The 16,387-nt window shown below is 40.2% G+C and overlaps 1 protein-coding gene across 8 annotated transcripts in view; it reads left to right on the forward strand.

Moving 5' to 3' along the window:
* Positions 1 to 16,387, forward strand: part of LOC307038179 (TOX high mobility group box family member 2-like) — a 108,828-nt gene that overhangs the window by 71,060 nt on the left and 21,381 nt on the right. For all 8 annotated transcript variants that reach the window (XM_079679501.1, XM_079679497.1, XM_079679499.1 and 5 more), the window contains 2 exons: positions 2,758 to 2,817; positions 14,790 to 15,041. In XM_079679501.1, coding sequence (XP_079535627.1) covers positions 2,773 to 2,817; positions 14,790 to 15,041 — 297 coding nt within the window. In that variant the 5' untranslated portion in view covers positions 2,758 to 2,772. The remainder of the gene's footprint in view (positions 1 to 2,757; positions 2,818 to 14,789; positions 15,042 to 16,387) is intronic.

The following is a 16,387-nucleotide window of genomic DNA, read 5'->3' on the forward strand; positions in this document are numbered from 1 at the left end:
TTCTGCCTCCCTGTGACTCACCTTCTTCTCTCTCATGCATGCATTCTTTATTTCTCAATTTGTCTCCCTTCCACAACCTATTATTATTTTTTCCTGTATTCTCACATCCCCCCCTCTCTCTTTTTTTTACCCCTCCTTCCTCTCTATTCTTCTTCTCTATGTTTTTATTCCTCCCTCCCAGCACCACGTGTGTCACAGAGGGAAACATCGCGAGCAGTAGTCCCTGCTGAACAATTACCATGCAAAGCAATCCAAATAGAGATGTTTGCCGAAAACAACATGTGTGTAATTACTGCTTAATGAGGCCCTTGTCTCATGCAGAATGCCCAATTAGACTGCCGATGAGAAAGCGAAGCCAAGGCCTACTGAAGAAAGAGAAGAAGGGAAAGAAAGAGGTGCAGGGAGGGATATATGGAGAAGTAGAGGGAGGTTGTAACGAGGAGAGAGGGGAGTGGAAAAAGAAAGATGGAGAGAGTGAGAGAAAAGAGTAAGAGAGAGAAAGGGAACAACAGAGAAAGAGAAGATGATTCCTGCAGTAAATGTGGAGTAATGGCAGAGCTGATAGCATTGAGCCGAGGATAAATTGGCATTTTAAGTGGGAGAGCGAGGCAAAGTAGAGCTATCGAGAGAAGAGCAGGGGGAAACAGCTTTACATTGCAATATATGGGCAGCCATGTTGAAGCACAAAATGGCTGACCTTTCCAGGCTGTCTTTGGCCTTTTAGGGGAGTATTATACTGCAGATGTAATTGCCGAAAATGAGCATTGTCTAATTTCATTGCTTCCCTTTAGAGATGAAAGAAACTGCTGAAAGGCTTTGCATTAAAAAAATTCAGTTAGCCAAATAAGCTAATACGCTACACAAGATCAGGCAGCGTTCTGTATTTTAACATGACGATACTCAGTGACTGCTCTCTTCTCACACGAGAGAATCTTATTCTAAAGATGTTTTTAAAATGGCATGAAATGGAGTGAAATTGTTCAGTTAGACGAGGACAATTGGCTTTCATGTGAGAAGAGAAGAGTTTATTGCAGATGTGTCACCAATCACTTTGGCCCTTTCAGTGAGAAACTGCCACTTTTCACTGCTTTTTTGTCAGGTTAGAGATGCTATACTGCTTTATTAAGCAAATTAGCATCTGTAGCTCTGAACAATTAGCCAGCATTCACTTGAAATAAACGTGTAGTTTTACCTGCTGGTGTAGGGCTTGTGGATGTGAATGTGGTTCACATGCAGCGCTTGTCTCACTTTCTTGTTTGCGTATGTGGTTGAATGTGAATGTAATAATTAGAATAACCAAGTGTATCCTCAAAAGGGTTTCCATGATATGCATCGTTAACCAACCATTGCCCTGAGGCTGGCACTCATTCCCTCGGCTGTTCTCCTGCAATAATGTACAGTAATTTCTCTTTCTCACCACTCTCATGCTCATTTAGCCACTTGGACTTTTTTCCTGTCTTCCAGTGTAGATATTAGATTTCCCCCTGAGGAATTCTGCCCATTTCCGTCCATTAGTCTACCTAGTTATTGTGTTTAGCAGGTATATCTTATGATCCATTTGTGTTCGCTCATATCTAGGGTGTGTTTATCTTTCAAGACTTTGCGCGCTTTCTCTATAGGCACAAAGCGGACCACCCCAAATGAAAAAGGGCCCCCTGTATCTTCACATCTGAGGAATTTGACGTGGAATGCTGTCTAGTTTGATCATGTTGTCTCTGCTGTCTTTGTGCATTGATATCTCATAGAATGACCTCATTCAAACAAAAAGGGGGCTCTATTTCACACGTCAGGTTTGTGTTTGTGTTTGTGTTCATGTTACGTTATTATCCAGTCCAGTCAAGGTTCGTTCCATCTGCTGCAAGCGTGGAATGACAAAGCTTGATGTCTTTGAAAGCCAAGGGCATTTTACAATGCAGCTCATCTTAACATGGTAGCAGTTTCTCAGTCACCTTGACACTGCACGGGTTCAGCTGCCGAGCCTTTTGTGTGGCAGAATCTCATTTTCTCTGCAGCTAAAAACAGAATTTCTGTCCTTTATTTATATCACGCTCAACGCTGATATCAGTAGGGAATTTTCAGGTATTTAGCCTACAGTCACAGACACACTATACAACAGAACTAGCATGTTGCATGTAGCGCTCCAACTGTGACCTGGTGTTGTTTTACAGTACCCTCTGGGTTCAAGGGCCATTTGTAGTGTCAAACAGTGTTGTGCCACCTGCAGCAAGTGATCTTTCAACGCCCTATTAGCTCCGTCCTGAAGACACAGCATGCTCCGCTGTGCACCCTTCTCACACACACACACACACACACACACACACACACACACACACACACACACACACACGCACACACACACGCGCGCGCGCGCGCGCGCTGCGCGCGCGCGCACACACACACACACACACACTTAACACAGGGTCCAAACAGACAGGCACACACACACCCTTTACTACTCTATGCACTCACAGTTTCATTCACACTCATTCTCTCTGAGACACACAGCGGTGCCCACAGGGAAAAGCCCATCTCCCGTCACTGTGCTCATGTAGCCTAATTACCAGGCCGCTGACGAGCAGTAATTACCCACGCTGCCATGCCACCACGAGGTTTAACCAAAGTGACAAAGTCATTAGTCTCACACTTCAGGCCACCCGTAAAGAGCTTTTCTCCTTTGCACCTCCTCTGCGGCCCCCAAATGTTTCAAAACCCTTCTTGCTAACCATGTTTATTTCTTCTTTCTGTTTCTGTCCACAGTTTGATGGTGACAACATGTACATGAATGACAATAACCAAGAGTTTCGGTCGCCAAACCAGGTAAGACCGCCCATGTATTTTCCTATGAACCCCTCAGACTTGTATAAATAAACATGTGCAGAAGCTGTCGTGTTATTAGCTACAGTTTTGCAGCTGTTGCCATTTAACAAGAACTGTTTATAGAATTATATGTTTTGTTAGGAGTCGGAAAATAATAAATGAATATCAAGCTCCAATAAACGAGCTCATTAACCAAACGAAGTTGGTTGTAAATTGAGTCAGAGGTAAAACTGGAAAATAGCTACATTTTACAGCTTAATGTTAGTGGAAAACATTTGTAGCAGTAGTTTGTGATCAGCCTGTCATGATTAACTGCTGATGGTTTCCATGTTAAATTACATCTTAATATTGACTTTGTGATAAACTGAGTCGAAGAAGTTTCTTAAAAGTCCTCCTACACCAATTGGTAAGTTTCCTAATGGATGATTAAAACGTGCAAAAATTCTCACTTACAATCTGTGAGGAGCTACATACAAAATAAATCTATTACCACCAGAACTTTGACATTTCTCAGAAACTATTCGATGGACAACCAGAAAATGAAGCATACTTACTTTGGTGCCATACATATTTCTGTTGCACAATCAGCAGGTTTACATTTTTGTACTTTAGTGCCACCATCAGGACAAACAAATGTTGTCAAATAATTTTGTTTGCAACCTCAACCGTATTTTCTTTGTTGTGCTTATCAGCATATGTTATCAAGCTAACAAACTAAACTTAGATGATGAACGTGGTAAATATTATGTGTTTGTATTCCCTTTTTTTAAAGAGCAGTAGGTCTACAGTATCGCTTCACAAATCCCAAGATCAAGTCAGTACAGTATGTTCGAATACATTTTTAATGGTTGCTTTCATTGTCGTCCAGCATCTAATCCTGTTTTGCAAACAAGATGGATCGCAGCTGCATTATTGTTTGATGGCTCTTTGACAACATCAACATTTATTTGTTGTCTTGGATGGAAATTGTCCGTAATGGATATTAAAATGTTCAGTTTGTCGGATCATTTGATCTCTCAAGCTATGTTAGGCAATATTAAGCCCTGAAATTGGAGCATTACTCTTAAAGAGGCGTCCATTACTTTGACCTCCTCTTGCTAAGTTGGAGAAAACACGTAATTCCCGGTAAGCTAAAGTATCACTTAAACCTCACAAAACATGTGATGTTTGATGGACGATTTTATCCAAAGCACATTAACATTACGTATATATTTTACATCAGAGGGATTAAACCATCAACGCTGACGGTGTTAGTGCAATGTCACTAACACTCACAGATAACCCGGCACTAACATGATGTCACCGGCCCTCGTTGGAGTGCTTGTCCTAGTCTGGAGCGGCACAGTCAGTGAGTTAGACAGGCGCCGCGGCACTGAGTGCTCCCAGCTGGTAGACGGGAACACATGGCCAGACATATGGCAGAATTTGGAGCTCCAAGATTTGTTGATCCGGCAGCGATGCCTTCATGTTCTGACAAAACACGACGAAGTGGATGCTCCTCGTCGATTAGCGCCTCGCCAAATACTGTCAGAGAGTTATGGGACAAGGCCAACAGGCCGAGGAAGCATGGGCACACACACACACACACACACACACACACACACACACACACACACACACACACACACACACACACAAAACACACATAGTCATACTATAATAGGTGACAGTTTCTCTGTCACAAGTTATTCATAACTAGTTAAAAGGACGTCATTCATTCCAGTTTTTTTTCACCCAAGGTGCAAACTATACACACACTGTATGTTCATACTTCTATACCTCTTCTAAAGCCCACATTTCCGTAATTATTTCCCTTACCTATAACCCCTAAAAGTAACAATCACCACTACATACCCCCAATTCTAACATTAAAGGACTAATTTACAGAAAAATACATGTTTCATGCCTGAGGAACATTGAGATGGCTGCTTCTGAATTTTCTGCTACCATCGAAATACAATTCAGAGCAATTAGATGTAATATGTGGTCCAATATGCATGAACAATTACCACCACTTTCATTTCCAGAATATTTGTTATGGTTACTCTGAAACAGCAAACCATCCTTGGTCTAAACTATATTAACTGGAGCTACCTTCTTAAAAAGTGGCTATTTCTTTTTAATTTGTAGGAACTGACCCTTAAAATAATCTAATTATAACATTTACCCTAACACCATCTGCAAACCCTCAAACAGCCCTTTGAAGATGTCACGCCCAGCCAAAATGTCCTCACGTCCCAAAAATGTGCTTACTCCCAGGGTGTAAAAGTTAAATTGGTCCATGCAAAGATTAACGAACAGGAACATAATGTATGTGCACACTAACACACACACACATATACCCTCATAAACCCTCATACACACACTCTCTCATAAACTCTCACACACTCATACACACACCATCATCCTATAGCTATAAGGTTGTCTCTCCTTTGATGTTGGGATTGAGTGACTATAATGAGGGGTCGAGTGGGAGCTTTAGCAGCTTATTGTCTACTTATAGCACACATCACAGACTATGAGGTCCATCGTTGTTAGCCACGTTTCCTTGTCTGCCCTAATTATGTCACTTTGCGTGCGTACATGGGTGTGAGCTAATTGGGATAAATGTCCAGCTCTGTAGTTTCTCTGCTGCAGTGGTCATGTGTCAATCATCAACATCCTCTCCAGGTTTGTGTGTCAACAAATACCTTCTTAGAGGATAAGGCAATTTGTGCTTTTCAAAACATGCCAGTTGCAGTTGAGGCTCTGTCAGCACCGTCAAATAGAAGCTTACTCACCAGTTCTGAATAGCCCTTTCAAAGACACAGTTCACATAGAGAGGATTTCATTTGGAATTCAGAAGCGGTAGGATGGGCACTAAAGCTTAAATAAAAGGTTAAATGTCTGATGCCCCTAAAAACAAATAACGGATTGGTTAGCACTGATCTCAAATATCTAGACAAAACCTTTTCATAACACTAAAAAACACCCTTGACCCACATTTTCAGAGATTGCCAACTCGCTAAATTCTAGTTGTATTTTGCAAAGGTTTATGCACATGTATTTTCCTCTGGTGTTATGATTTTGACCAGAATTAATAATTTCTTTGGGTTTAAACTTCACTTGGGTAAAGCCATGTATTTGTGCCTGAAGTGGTTAACATTTCAATATCCCCAGAAAAATCCATATCTTTGCATTTTCTTTATGAGTCATCCAAAATTAATCAATCTGACTGCTTGCATGGCATGTGAGTCATGTATGTCTTAATTGATGCCTAATTGTATGCATTAGCTGGGCACTGGTTTGTCACATACAGTTTTGCTTTTGAAGTTAAATCAGACAAATGAGATGTTCAAATATGGAATCATTTTCTGCATCTATTTGAAATGGTGATTACTGTCTGATAATTATGCTAAAAACATTCCACCGTTTATTTACATTAGCTGCGTTTGTAAAAATAAAAACAAGCAATGTCATTACCACTATTTCTCCTTAGTTTATTCTCCAAACAGCTCTGCAGTAAGACTTATTTGAACAGTTCTGAAGAAAATGTCCAGGAGATACAGCACACAACGATCAAACATGCTGTAAAAGAAGTAGCCTGTAGTCCTTAACACTTTGTTGAGATGCCCACCGTAGCCTTTACATGATGTGTGTCTGTGAAAATGTGCATGTAGCCAGAACAGAGCTCCTTTGTTTTCATGTCTGGGGTCTTCCACAGCGTACGCACTGAGGTAGCAGTTTGACACAGCCAGGAGATTGCATTACACATAACATCTCTGGGCTTTTAAAAAGAGAAAACCGCTAATCAGAAACAGCTTTAAAGGGGCCGTTTAGTGTATGCTTGGACACAATCTGTCCATTCGAACAAGATGTTTTCAAGGCTTTGAATACTTTCTGGTCAAGATATGTGTATGAGCTTCACATATGCAGTTCCCAGACGTTTTGATGATATCGATGTTTACCATTTGGGTCATCTGTCGAGGTTTTAGCCTATATGCAAAAGTGTGGGAGTTATTTTGTTGATCAGCAAGTGTCGTTTATTACTGCTCACACATAAGGCTACAAATTGGATAGTTTATTGAATTAAAGGTTGTTAAACATATATCTTTATATATATAGATATATATATATATCTATATATATATAAATTGACTGAGGATCTTCTTGTAACCCATACAGAGTTTAAATCACTCACTTAGGCTGGTTTTTAGTTGCTTGTTGACTACTGAGTTGGTTATTAAAACAACTAAGCCAATCAGAGCTTTCTTTTGAGAAAGGGGACGACTTTTTTGTGTTGTTGTAATTACACATACAGAAATGATAACTCGTCAGCATCAATGTTTTCCCTACAAAAACGCAATGCACCATAAATAGTTATTGCAAAATAAACCCTTCCTCCCAAGCGCCCTACTTCAAAAGGATATCAGACTGAATAAAAAGTTGAGAGGACAATTCAGTCTCATCAGGCTATCAAACACATGCATCCAGATAATGCTGACTGCAGTGTATATTTTTGCAGTACTAGCTGCATGAGAATAATCACAGACTAACCAAAATGGCTGCCTTTAACCACGCCCACACATATTCTAAGGACAATTACCGTTCCCCCATTTAGATTCATATCAGGCCTGACCTGTTTGAGCGATTGCACAGACTTGTTCCTCCGTGTATATTTCTGTGTTTTGGCTGGCTTATCTTCACCCTATAATCAGTCTGTGGAAGCATGTCCATGTGTATATGTGTGCATATGATACATTAGTGAAAATTAGAGACAGGAAAGGGTTGATTCAAATAAATAGCTGGTTAGGAAAGAAAAAACAAGACACCCAAAATTACTCTCCCTCTTCCTCTCTTATGTTCTACTTGTTGCATTTTGCACCGAGAGAACTCAGGGGCCTCTGGTCTGGAGATGCAGCAGGTTTCTGCCTGTTTGTGCGTCTGTTTTTTCTGTTTCCAGGTGTCGTGCTGAGCCGTGAGTCTCTATCGATTTGACCGGCTGCAAGAGAACAGTGGCTGATGATCGAGATTAGAATAGAAACCTCACCGATTGGATAAAGGCGCTCTCCTTGTGTTTCTTTTCCTGTCGTGTTTCTTTTTGTTTAACTCCTTTCTTTGGTTTTAAACCAACGTTCATCCACCCAACTCTTTTCACTCGGAAATATAAGGCTCTCTATTTCTACTTAACTTTATATATATAATTCTTACATCATTTGTTACGTTTAATTCACTTCAGCTAAGTTGATTGAATCTTTATTGGCATTATGTTTTGATCAAAAAAGCTTCTAAAGCATACATGTACAAAACATATAATACACAGCTAATCAACTTGAATAACTACAACGTAAAAAAGACAATTTTCTTTATGAGAATATAAGTGAATTGGCTTTGTTAATTCTGAGTTAACATATTTTGAATGTATTCAATCATTCTTAATTTTTTATTTCATTGCAATTCTGCTGTACTGCTTGAAACCAAATTTATAAAAAAGAATAATTATTCCTTAAATGGATAGTAGTAATTGCTAACAGCTGCTAGCTGTGGCTTAATATTTCGCATACCGACAAATTGCTATGAGTGTCCAGCTATTCTAAATAAGAAAAAGAAAAAAAGAAATGATTATGTTTTGTCATAGAGCCATTAATATTAATCCATATGTCATTTGACCTATGGGACTAATGTACAGTATGTCCCCCATACATCGCCCCCTCTCCCCTCCTCTCCCTCGCTCTCTGAGGCAGAGACACCTCAGTACACCCTGGCACCACACACCCAATGTGGGCGATGCTGATGTGAAAAGGCACCGTTACTTAACAGTGACTCACAGTGCACCATTATACCCCCACCATCACAACGGCAAAACTCTCCTCCCTTCCCAGCACCCCCTCCCCCCCCCGCCTCTATACTTTAGTGAATGTTTTTCCCTTTCCATCCTCTATCCGTTGCATCCCTGCAAGAAAAGTTAGGGGGACATTTTAAGACAAAGGCTGAAAAATGAAAATTGAGGGTCTGAAAACGCCAACACACATCTCACTCCTCTTTGAGGCCGTACGGAGCCGCTGGCAAGGTCGCGAGAATGAAGTGGAGATACATATTGTACGGTGTGTATTTAAATTTCAAGAGAGCGTACGATTTCAGCAGCATGGACTCAGGCTGAAAACTGTTTCCTGCTCTAAACCAGCACTGTGGGCACAAATATCTGAAAACAATGCTGGAGGGACATCAGAGGAACATTGCCACAACATACACGCCCATGCTAGGAGGGATGCTAAGTTACAGTTGTGAGCAGGGATCGGTTCTTTATGTAGGTCAGTCCATGTCAGCCAATAAGTCCAATTACCTTCACACTCTGAAATTGAACATGCAATGACCTCTGCTCTGCTTTCATGGAGCTGAATGGATGGAAATCAGAGTAAGGATGTTAAGAGGGGGGAAAAGGATTTATTGAGAATCAAGAGATATATGTGAGAAAACAGCAATGTGAGGCATTCAATGTTTTGTGAAATATTCCCGTGTTTCTAGAATATGAACAGACTCATGTTCCCTATCTGTTGATGGCTGAGGTTTTAATGAACATCAAAAAGAGCCTCTGTCTTTTGTGGTATTTCCTACTCGTATCAAACCTCGCAAAAAAGCAGCTCTCCCCCCCAAAAAAACAGCAACTTATCAGCAGCGAGAGTGCACTCAATGATTCATACACTCTTTTAGGAGAACTTGAAACCTCTATTTCTGTCCCAGCCTCTCTGTATTTGCTGCACAGCGGAGCAGATGGATTTAGTGGGACTAAGTAGTTTGATATTTCTATTGGTTTTCTGCATGTATTTTCACTCCCTCTTTCCCTCTCTCCCAGTGATCTTTCTCATCATATGGAGACCAAGGTCATGGCTGATTGAAATATAATAGAAGTGTAGACATCTGGCCTAATACTGTGGGAAGTTAAATCTATTTTAATGGCCCCTGCCGCAGTGGATTCTCTCTGATGCACTCTTGCGCTTCACTGACAGTAAATCACAATGTTCTCTTATTACCCTGACTGGAATGAGGGCATAGAGAAAGAACAATGAGGGATCCACATCATTTGTTTTCACCCCTCCCTTGCTTTTTCCTCTCCTCTCCGCTCCTCCTTTCCTCCCCTCTCCACTCCGTTTGCGACTCATAAAGCAAGAGGCTTAAAGAGAGTGACATCATGAAAATAAAAATAAAGGGGATTATAGGCGAGCTATTGTGCCATATGTGATTACTGGGGCTTCCATGTTCCCTGGGGGGGGATGAGTGACTACGAGACAACATATTTTATTTATTTATATGATTCTTTTTAATGAATAAGAATATGAAATGTGTCTCAGAATATAGTATTGCCCCCTTAAAAAAAGAAAACATAGCCTTTGGTCCATACATTAAAGATTTCAGTTTCTCTCTGAAAAGATCAGAAATATTCCTGAACCCTTCGTCTCTGATCTGTTAACTGTGAGGTTTTTAAAAAATATATGAAATTGACATACATGTGCAGCATCTGACCCTTTTCACACCTTTTAGAAATACTTCCTTTGCAGCAGTGTTTTTAGAGTTCAGGTGAAAAACCAGCACAGGTCCACCCACATCTGCAATGGAGAGTCAGGTCTTTTTTACCCACCTAAATGAGATCCATTTTGATGTGACATTTGAGAGAACTACAAGTACACAGGGGGGCATAGAAGAGGTTAGCTCACTGCTTTGCCATTGGTCCGAGCACAACCACAGCCTACCTTTAGTAACAGACGCTGAAAATGACCCTGAGCTACTATCGTGGTTAAACCCTCCCCCCCCCCGCGCGCTTGCCTGCCTTACACACTTCACTTATCGAAGTTCTGTCTTGCTGTCAGTCAGTCAGGTGGGTGTGCTTTCCCATTCTCCTCCTATTGTACCATTCTGTCTGCTTCCCCTGATACATCACCAAAATGGGGTTTCTTGTCGTTTCAAAGCCAGGTCAGATAGCCTTTGTGGTCCCTGCAGTCCGTCGCTGTAATGGTCACTTCTGCAGCAATGTTCAACACGCGCCGATGATGAGTTTGATTTCTGCCCTTTTCTAGGCTTTGCAAGGTTGATCTTTGAAGGTGAATTTTGAAATCCTGTAGGATGTTTAAAAGATGTACTGTTGCCATCCGTCTATCTGCAATACAAAGAGTGGACGTGAATACCTTTATGTATGCATGGCCAGCTGTTGTTTGTCGCCAAAATCATGCTGCTCTGTCATTTCTGTGCACAAAGTAGCATATGGCTAGATGACTTTCTATAGGACACTGTCTACTCTTTCAAAGTTCTAAGGTTTATGATGCAAAAAGAGTTTCCTGATTATAGTTATTTTCCAAACCATATCAGTGTTTCAATACACACTTTGAGTGTCACTGAAGCTGTAATAACTAAGTCCATCAAAGAGGGGCAGCTCTTGTCTTTGGACAATTCCCCCCCCCCCCCCCATCAGCCATGACAGGCTCTCCGGTGTAGTGTGCAACATTGTCATTCTGCTCCCGCTGACGAACACATCATAGTTCCCAGGTGAGCTGTCTTCCTCTAAACATCTCATAGGCCACAGATGACTCCATCACCGAGCTAATGACTGCATCTCATCCTCCGCATGTGTCTAGAAAACTGAGCTAATTAATTTGTTTCCACTTAAGATAACTTAATTACTTAAGATAACTCAACAAGGTGGAGCTTTTTGCTCACGGAATTGTCATCCTACAAGCGTACATGTCAAGGTGAAATCCCAAGTTGCTTAGCTTTGCCTTGCTAAAGATTACTACAGCATGTACCACAATATTTGTGAATCTAACATACTGTGAAGATGTTCACATAAGGGCTGGGCAATGATTATATATAATAATTTAACATCTTTCAATGTTATAATATTGTGAAGAAATCAGTGATTAAGATATTTCAATCACAATTCAATTATCTAAATTGATAATAAAGCACATATTGAAATGTATTCAAGCAAAATTCAATAAGATTGTACTGAGTGTCATTATTCTTATTGAGCTTGGGACAGCTCAGTGGTTTATTAATTTAACGGAAATAGGTTTTTATCTTAAGCTAAAAAAACAATGAGTATACTGTAGTAGAAATAAGTATGGATCTTATTCGTAAAACCAATTTTTTATTAATATTTGTGGTTTAAAAGATCTTACATCAGAAGTCATATATGTTTTGCAAGATATAAAACTCAACACTGCTCCCTTTGGGTGAATCATTTTCCGCCTTTTTTTTTTTCAAAGAACCAGGGTCTGCTTTATGTACGATGATTGTCAATATGCCTGGAAGCAACATCTCACATCTATAAACTACATTACAGCAATATGGTGTTTTGATGTTGAATCATAACTGAAGCCTGGTGCTTTATCGTGTTGATGATACAGAAAGAGAATAAGGGAAGAATTGATTTGTAGATTCTTCAAAGTAACATCCTTGTCCAGGAAAATGACAGATTTGCTTAAATTTCACCTCTTGAGGGGAGATGGGGTGAGGTGAAGGTTACAGAGATGGCTGAATCAACATTTGGTGTTTCTTTCTGACCCCTTTCTCTTTTATCCACTCTCTGTCCTGAAAGACAGTATATTTATGAATTATTTATATATGTTTGAAAATATTAAACTTGTGATGTCCTTGCCCCGTGTCTTATCTTCAAGGGCATCATAAGAAGCTGTAAAGAAAATAAAAATTCACCAAAGGGATGGAAGGCACGGTCGTAAAATAGCCTCTGAGAACATTTAGATCTTGTTACATAAACTCAACGTGGTAAATTACTCATTCTTGCCAAACAAGCCTCTCCATCTCTTTGGTTTCCTCGTTATAGCGATTAAAACGGGTTTAACCCCAGTCGAGCTCCCTATCTATAGTTCCTGCTTGTTTTATATTGCATCCGTTTATAGTGAAACAGCACCGTTTCTGTACGTGCACATGTCAATGAGCTGTAGGCAGTTTAACCGAAGACTGATGTTCCCTTCTCAGATTATTCCATTTTAAGAGTCCTGCAAAATACAATTTCTGGAAAAAGCTGTTTCATTAGTCATTTCTTTAAATGCTCAAAATCCTTACGAAGACCCGTAATGTTAATGTGAATTACAAAATGTAATCTAACTATGAAAATTATCGTCTCTTAATCTTTAGCAAGTGGTCTAAACCTAACCTGGTGCAGGAATATGACACATGTGATGACGATTAATCTGCTGTCAATTCATCATTGTCTGACATGAAAAAAGGATACAACTCCAAAATGATGTCTTCAAGTATTTCCTTTTTTTTAAAACATAAAGATATCCAGTTGGTTGTTAAAAGTATGAAGGGCAGCAAATGCTCACATTTAAAAAGCTGTGAAAAGATGCACAAACCAGTGAGATGTGTTTATATGTGTTTATTAAATTAAACCTAGGGCATTTGCTTGTTAACAATAGTAACAAATGACAACAAGAATAAATGTGAGACAACGAAAACACATTTGCAAAACCTTTGTCGTGGGAGAAGGAACTGTCAGTGATAATATTTCTGAGCAAGCACCAAGAGTGAGTGTTATGGGAAGAGAACACAGCACATCACCCCCTGATAGTAAACATACTCCCTTTTATTATATAATTTTCTCCCTAATGATAGTGCATATGAGACTTTTATCCTATCTTCAAGCACCAGTTCTGCTTGTGAGGACATTGTAGCCGTTGCTCGACGTTTCTCGCCATTTGTTTGCTAAAAGTATTTGTTTTCAAGATGAATTGCTGCACTGGCAGGCGAGATGACAGCCTACACGAAGATGATATTGAATTGATTTCTGAAATGTTGCAGAACGGACTAGTTGATGTGTACCACGAGACATGAATAATAAAAATTCTATTAAAAAGCTCTTGAATGGCTGACACTGGAATATTATTTGTGATGATTAATTTTCTTCAGTCATTATAAAGGGGAGTTGGCATCAGATTGCCTCTGACAAAATTGCTTTTCATTCCCTGGTGAATACCCACAGTATGCTTTTTGAGAGCACAAACCATATTTCTCTGCGTAATATTATGTCAAGATAGGCCCAGGAAAAGACAAGCACGGGCTCCGCTCATGTATCACCCTATTAGTACCATACAAATCTGTGCTGTGTTACCCCGATGGGTGTATTCTTGACATACCGGACACATTTAATAATGAGAAATGTGAGATTTGTTTAGTCCAGTTTTTCTGTTTCAAAAAATATGATTGGCATTATAATTATGAGATTATAAAATAGCCACTAACTGAGTGTCAATGCTGTTTTTCCACATAATTAATTTGATTAACTGTAATTTAAAGGCGTGCACGCAGACAGTTTGTTGCTTTAAAGCTGTCAAGATTTCTGAAGCAAATTATTCCGTACGGCAGCTGTTGTTGTCTAACTCTAATTAATTTGCTGTGTATGTTTGTGTTGAATTAATTCTTTACACTTTTGTAAGCGCAACAATTTGCATTTCTAATTATTTTTATTTCCAGCAAAACAGCCTGAATTGACTGTCTGCTGCAAACACAAATGTGAACAACAAAGTGCAACAGGTGCATTTAAAAGCCAATTATGAAGCTTTTTAATTACTCTGGAACATCCTTTGTTGACAGTTGTTCTGCTGCATTGTAACTGAAGCTAAGTTTAAAATGTTGTACGACTATAAAGTCGTCTGGTTTGGCATGTTTTTCTTAGAGATTCAAACCAGCCTCCTTTTTTATTTATGCTATAACTAAATGTGTCATGTAGAATCACCTCTGTGTGCTTCCTCCCACGTTCTAAAGATATGCAAATGACTGTATGGGTTACAGACTCTAATTTGCCCATACAGATGAAAGTCAATCCGTGACCTGTCGTGGCATTTTCCTTTTGTTTTATTAATATATGTTGGGAACAAATCATCCTCTTGCAACCCTTAAAAAATTACGTCAAAAATAAGTAAATTAGTAAAGGTTGCTGTGATTGCAGTTCTTAAAAAATATTTTCTTTGCCATTCCAGAGTTACTCCAGTCAAGGCCGAGGCAGTGGCGGAGGTGCTGGGGATGAAGACTACGAGATCCCCCCAATCACACCCCCCAACCATGCCGACCCCTCTCTGCTGCACCTCATGGAGCACGAGTCCGGCTACCCCTTCCACTCCATGCCTCACAACGGCCTGCTCAACACCTACTCCTACCCCGAGCTGCCCGCCCTCATGATGTCCAACATGCTGGGTCAGGACACCCACCTCCTCTCGGGGCCTATGCACTCGGTGAGTACATCTTTTTTTTTCTTTTTCTGTCAGTCCCCTTTTAGCTGCAGCCTTTTGTGATCGTGCAAGTCAAGCGCTGTGGTGGGCTATTAGTCTCCGTGGTCAGGGGGCTGGGAGTCAGCCAGCAAGTCAGCGCAGAGAACATTTCCTCTGCAGGTTTCACATGTCGGTGTCATAGAAAAGTTCAGTCTATTCAAAATGTTTCCAAAAAAGTATTGATCCTATGATACTCCATTGAAACATGTGTAAACAGCCGCGCAGCAAGGAAACAGTAAAGTAAGTCATTATTTCCCGAGCCGCTCTCAATATTCTCCATTAATTTTTTTCATAATAGCAAAGCGGTTTTCCATTAGAGTGATAATTAGCCCGGTTAGCGGCCAAGGAAGCTTAGACAGTTCAGCCTGAGCAAGGGCGGTCTTTACATGCGAAATGAATAAATGCAGAGCGCTGCTGCCTCCTTAACACCCAAACCTTCACAGCACAGCTCCTTTAATATCTATTCAGCTACAAATCTCACAGATTTTCATTGCGTCAAAGTGAGTCAAAAGAGGGAGCGAGAAACACCGCGCTGCACATTTTCCTTCGTTCTGATCGGCAAAGCAAAAAAAAGTACCAGGAGTGATGGGGGGGGGGGGGGGTTTGAACAGAACATCTTCACAAAAAGAGGGGGATATCCCTTGTCAGCTGATTTTTCTTTTCAAAAGGATACTGAGGACCCCCACTCCCCCCTCCAGTAAAGGGACTTTTTCTTGTGTTAAACATGCTTCAGACTGAACATGTAAACACCCCTGGCGAACACATTCAAATGCTTTAATCATAGGATCGAACCAGATGAATTATAGATGGCCTGTGTGGTGAATTATTCAACGTTATATACTTTCATCTGACATAAATATTACTTTTTTCTCTCTGCCCTCCATCATGAATATTTATGCTTTAATGTGAGCATCCGTGGCATTTATCCTCCGCTAATCAGGTCTTATGTGATTTTCAGAATCAAACTGCGTAAGTTGCAAGCTCCATTTTTTCCCGTGGGTGGTAGCTAAGGCCTCCATGAAAGCCAGTCTTCAGGATTAGGTCACAATCCATTGGATACTACTGCTGAATATATGTTACAGGAGAAAGATGTTGTTGACTGGAACATTTGGAGTCAATCTGCTTTTTAGTGCTGATCGCTGGTTTGAAGAAACCTCTACAATCATTTGGATGAGTTGATTTTAAAAGAAAGCAACATATACACATGGATAATTGTATGCACTATGTATAAAGTGTATTTAATGTGATGTCAGTGCACCAGTATTTGTAACAAAGCAGCCCTTTCTGGCCAATAGTCGTAGAAGGAAACG

Source organism: Notothenia rossii, assembly GCF_949606895.1.
Source record: "Notothenia rossii genome assembly, chromosome: 4".
NCBI classification, from domain to species: domain Eukaryota; kingdom Metazoa; phylum Chordata; class Actinopteri; order Perciformes; family Nototheniidae; genus Notothenia; species Notothenia rossii.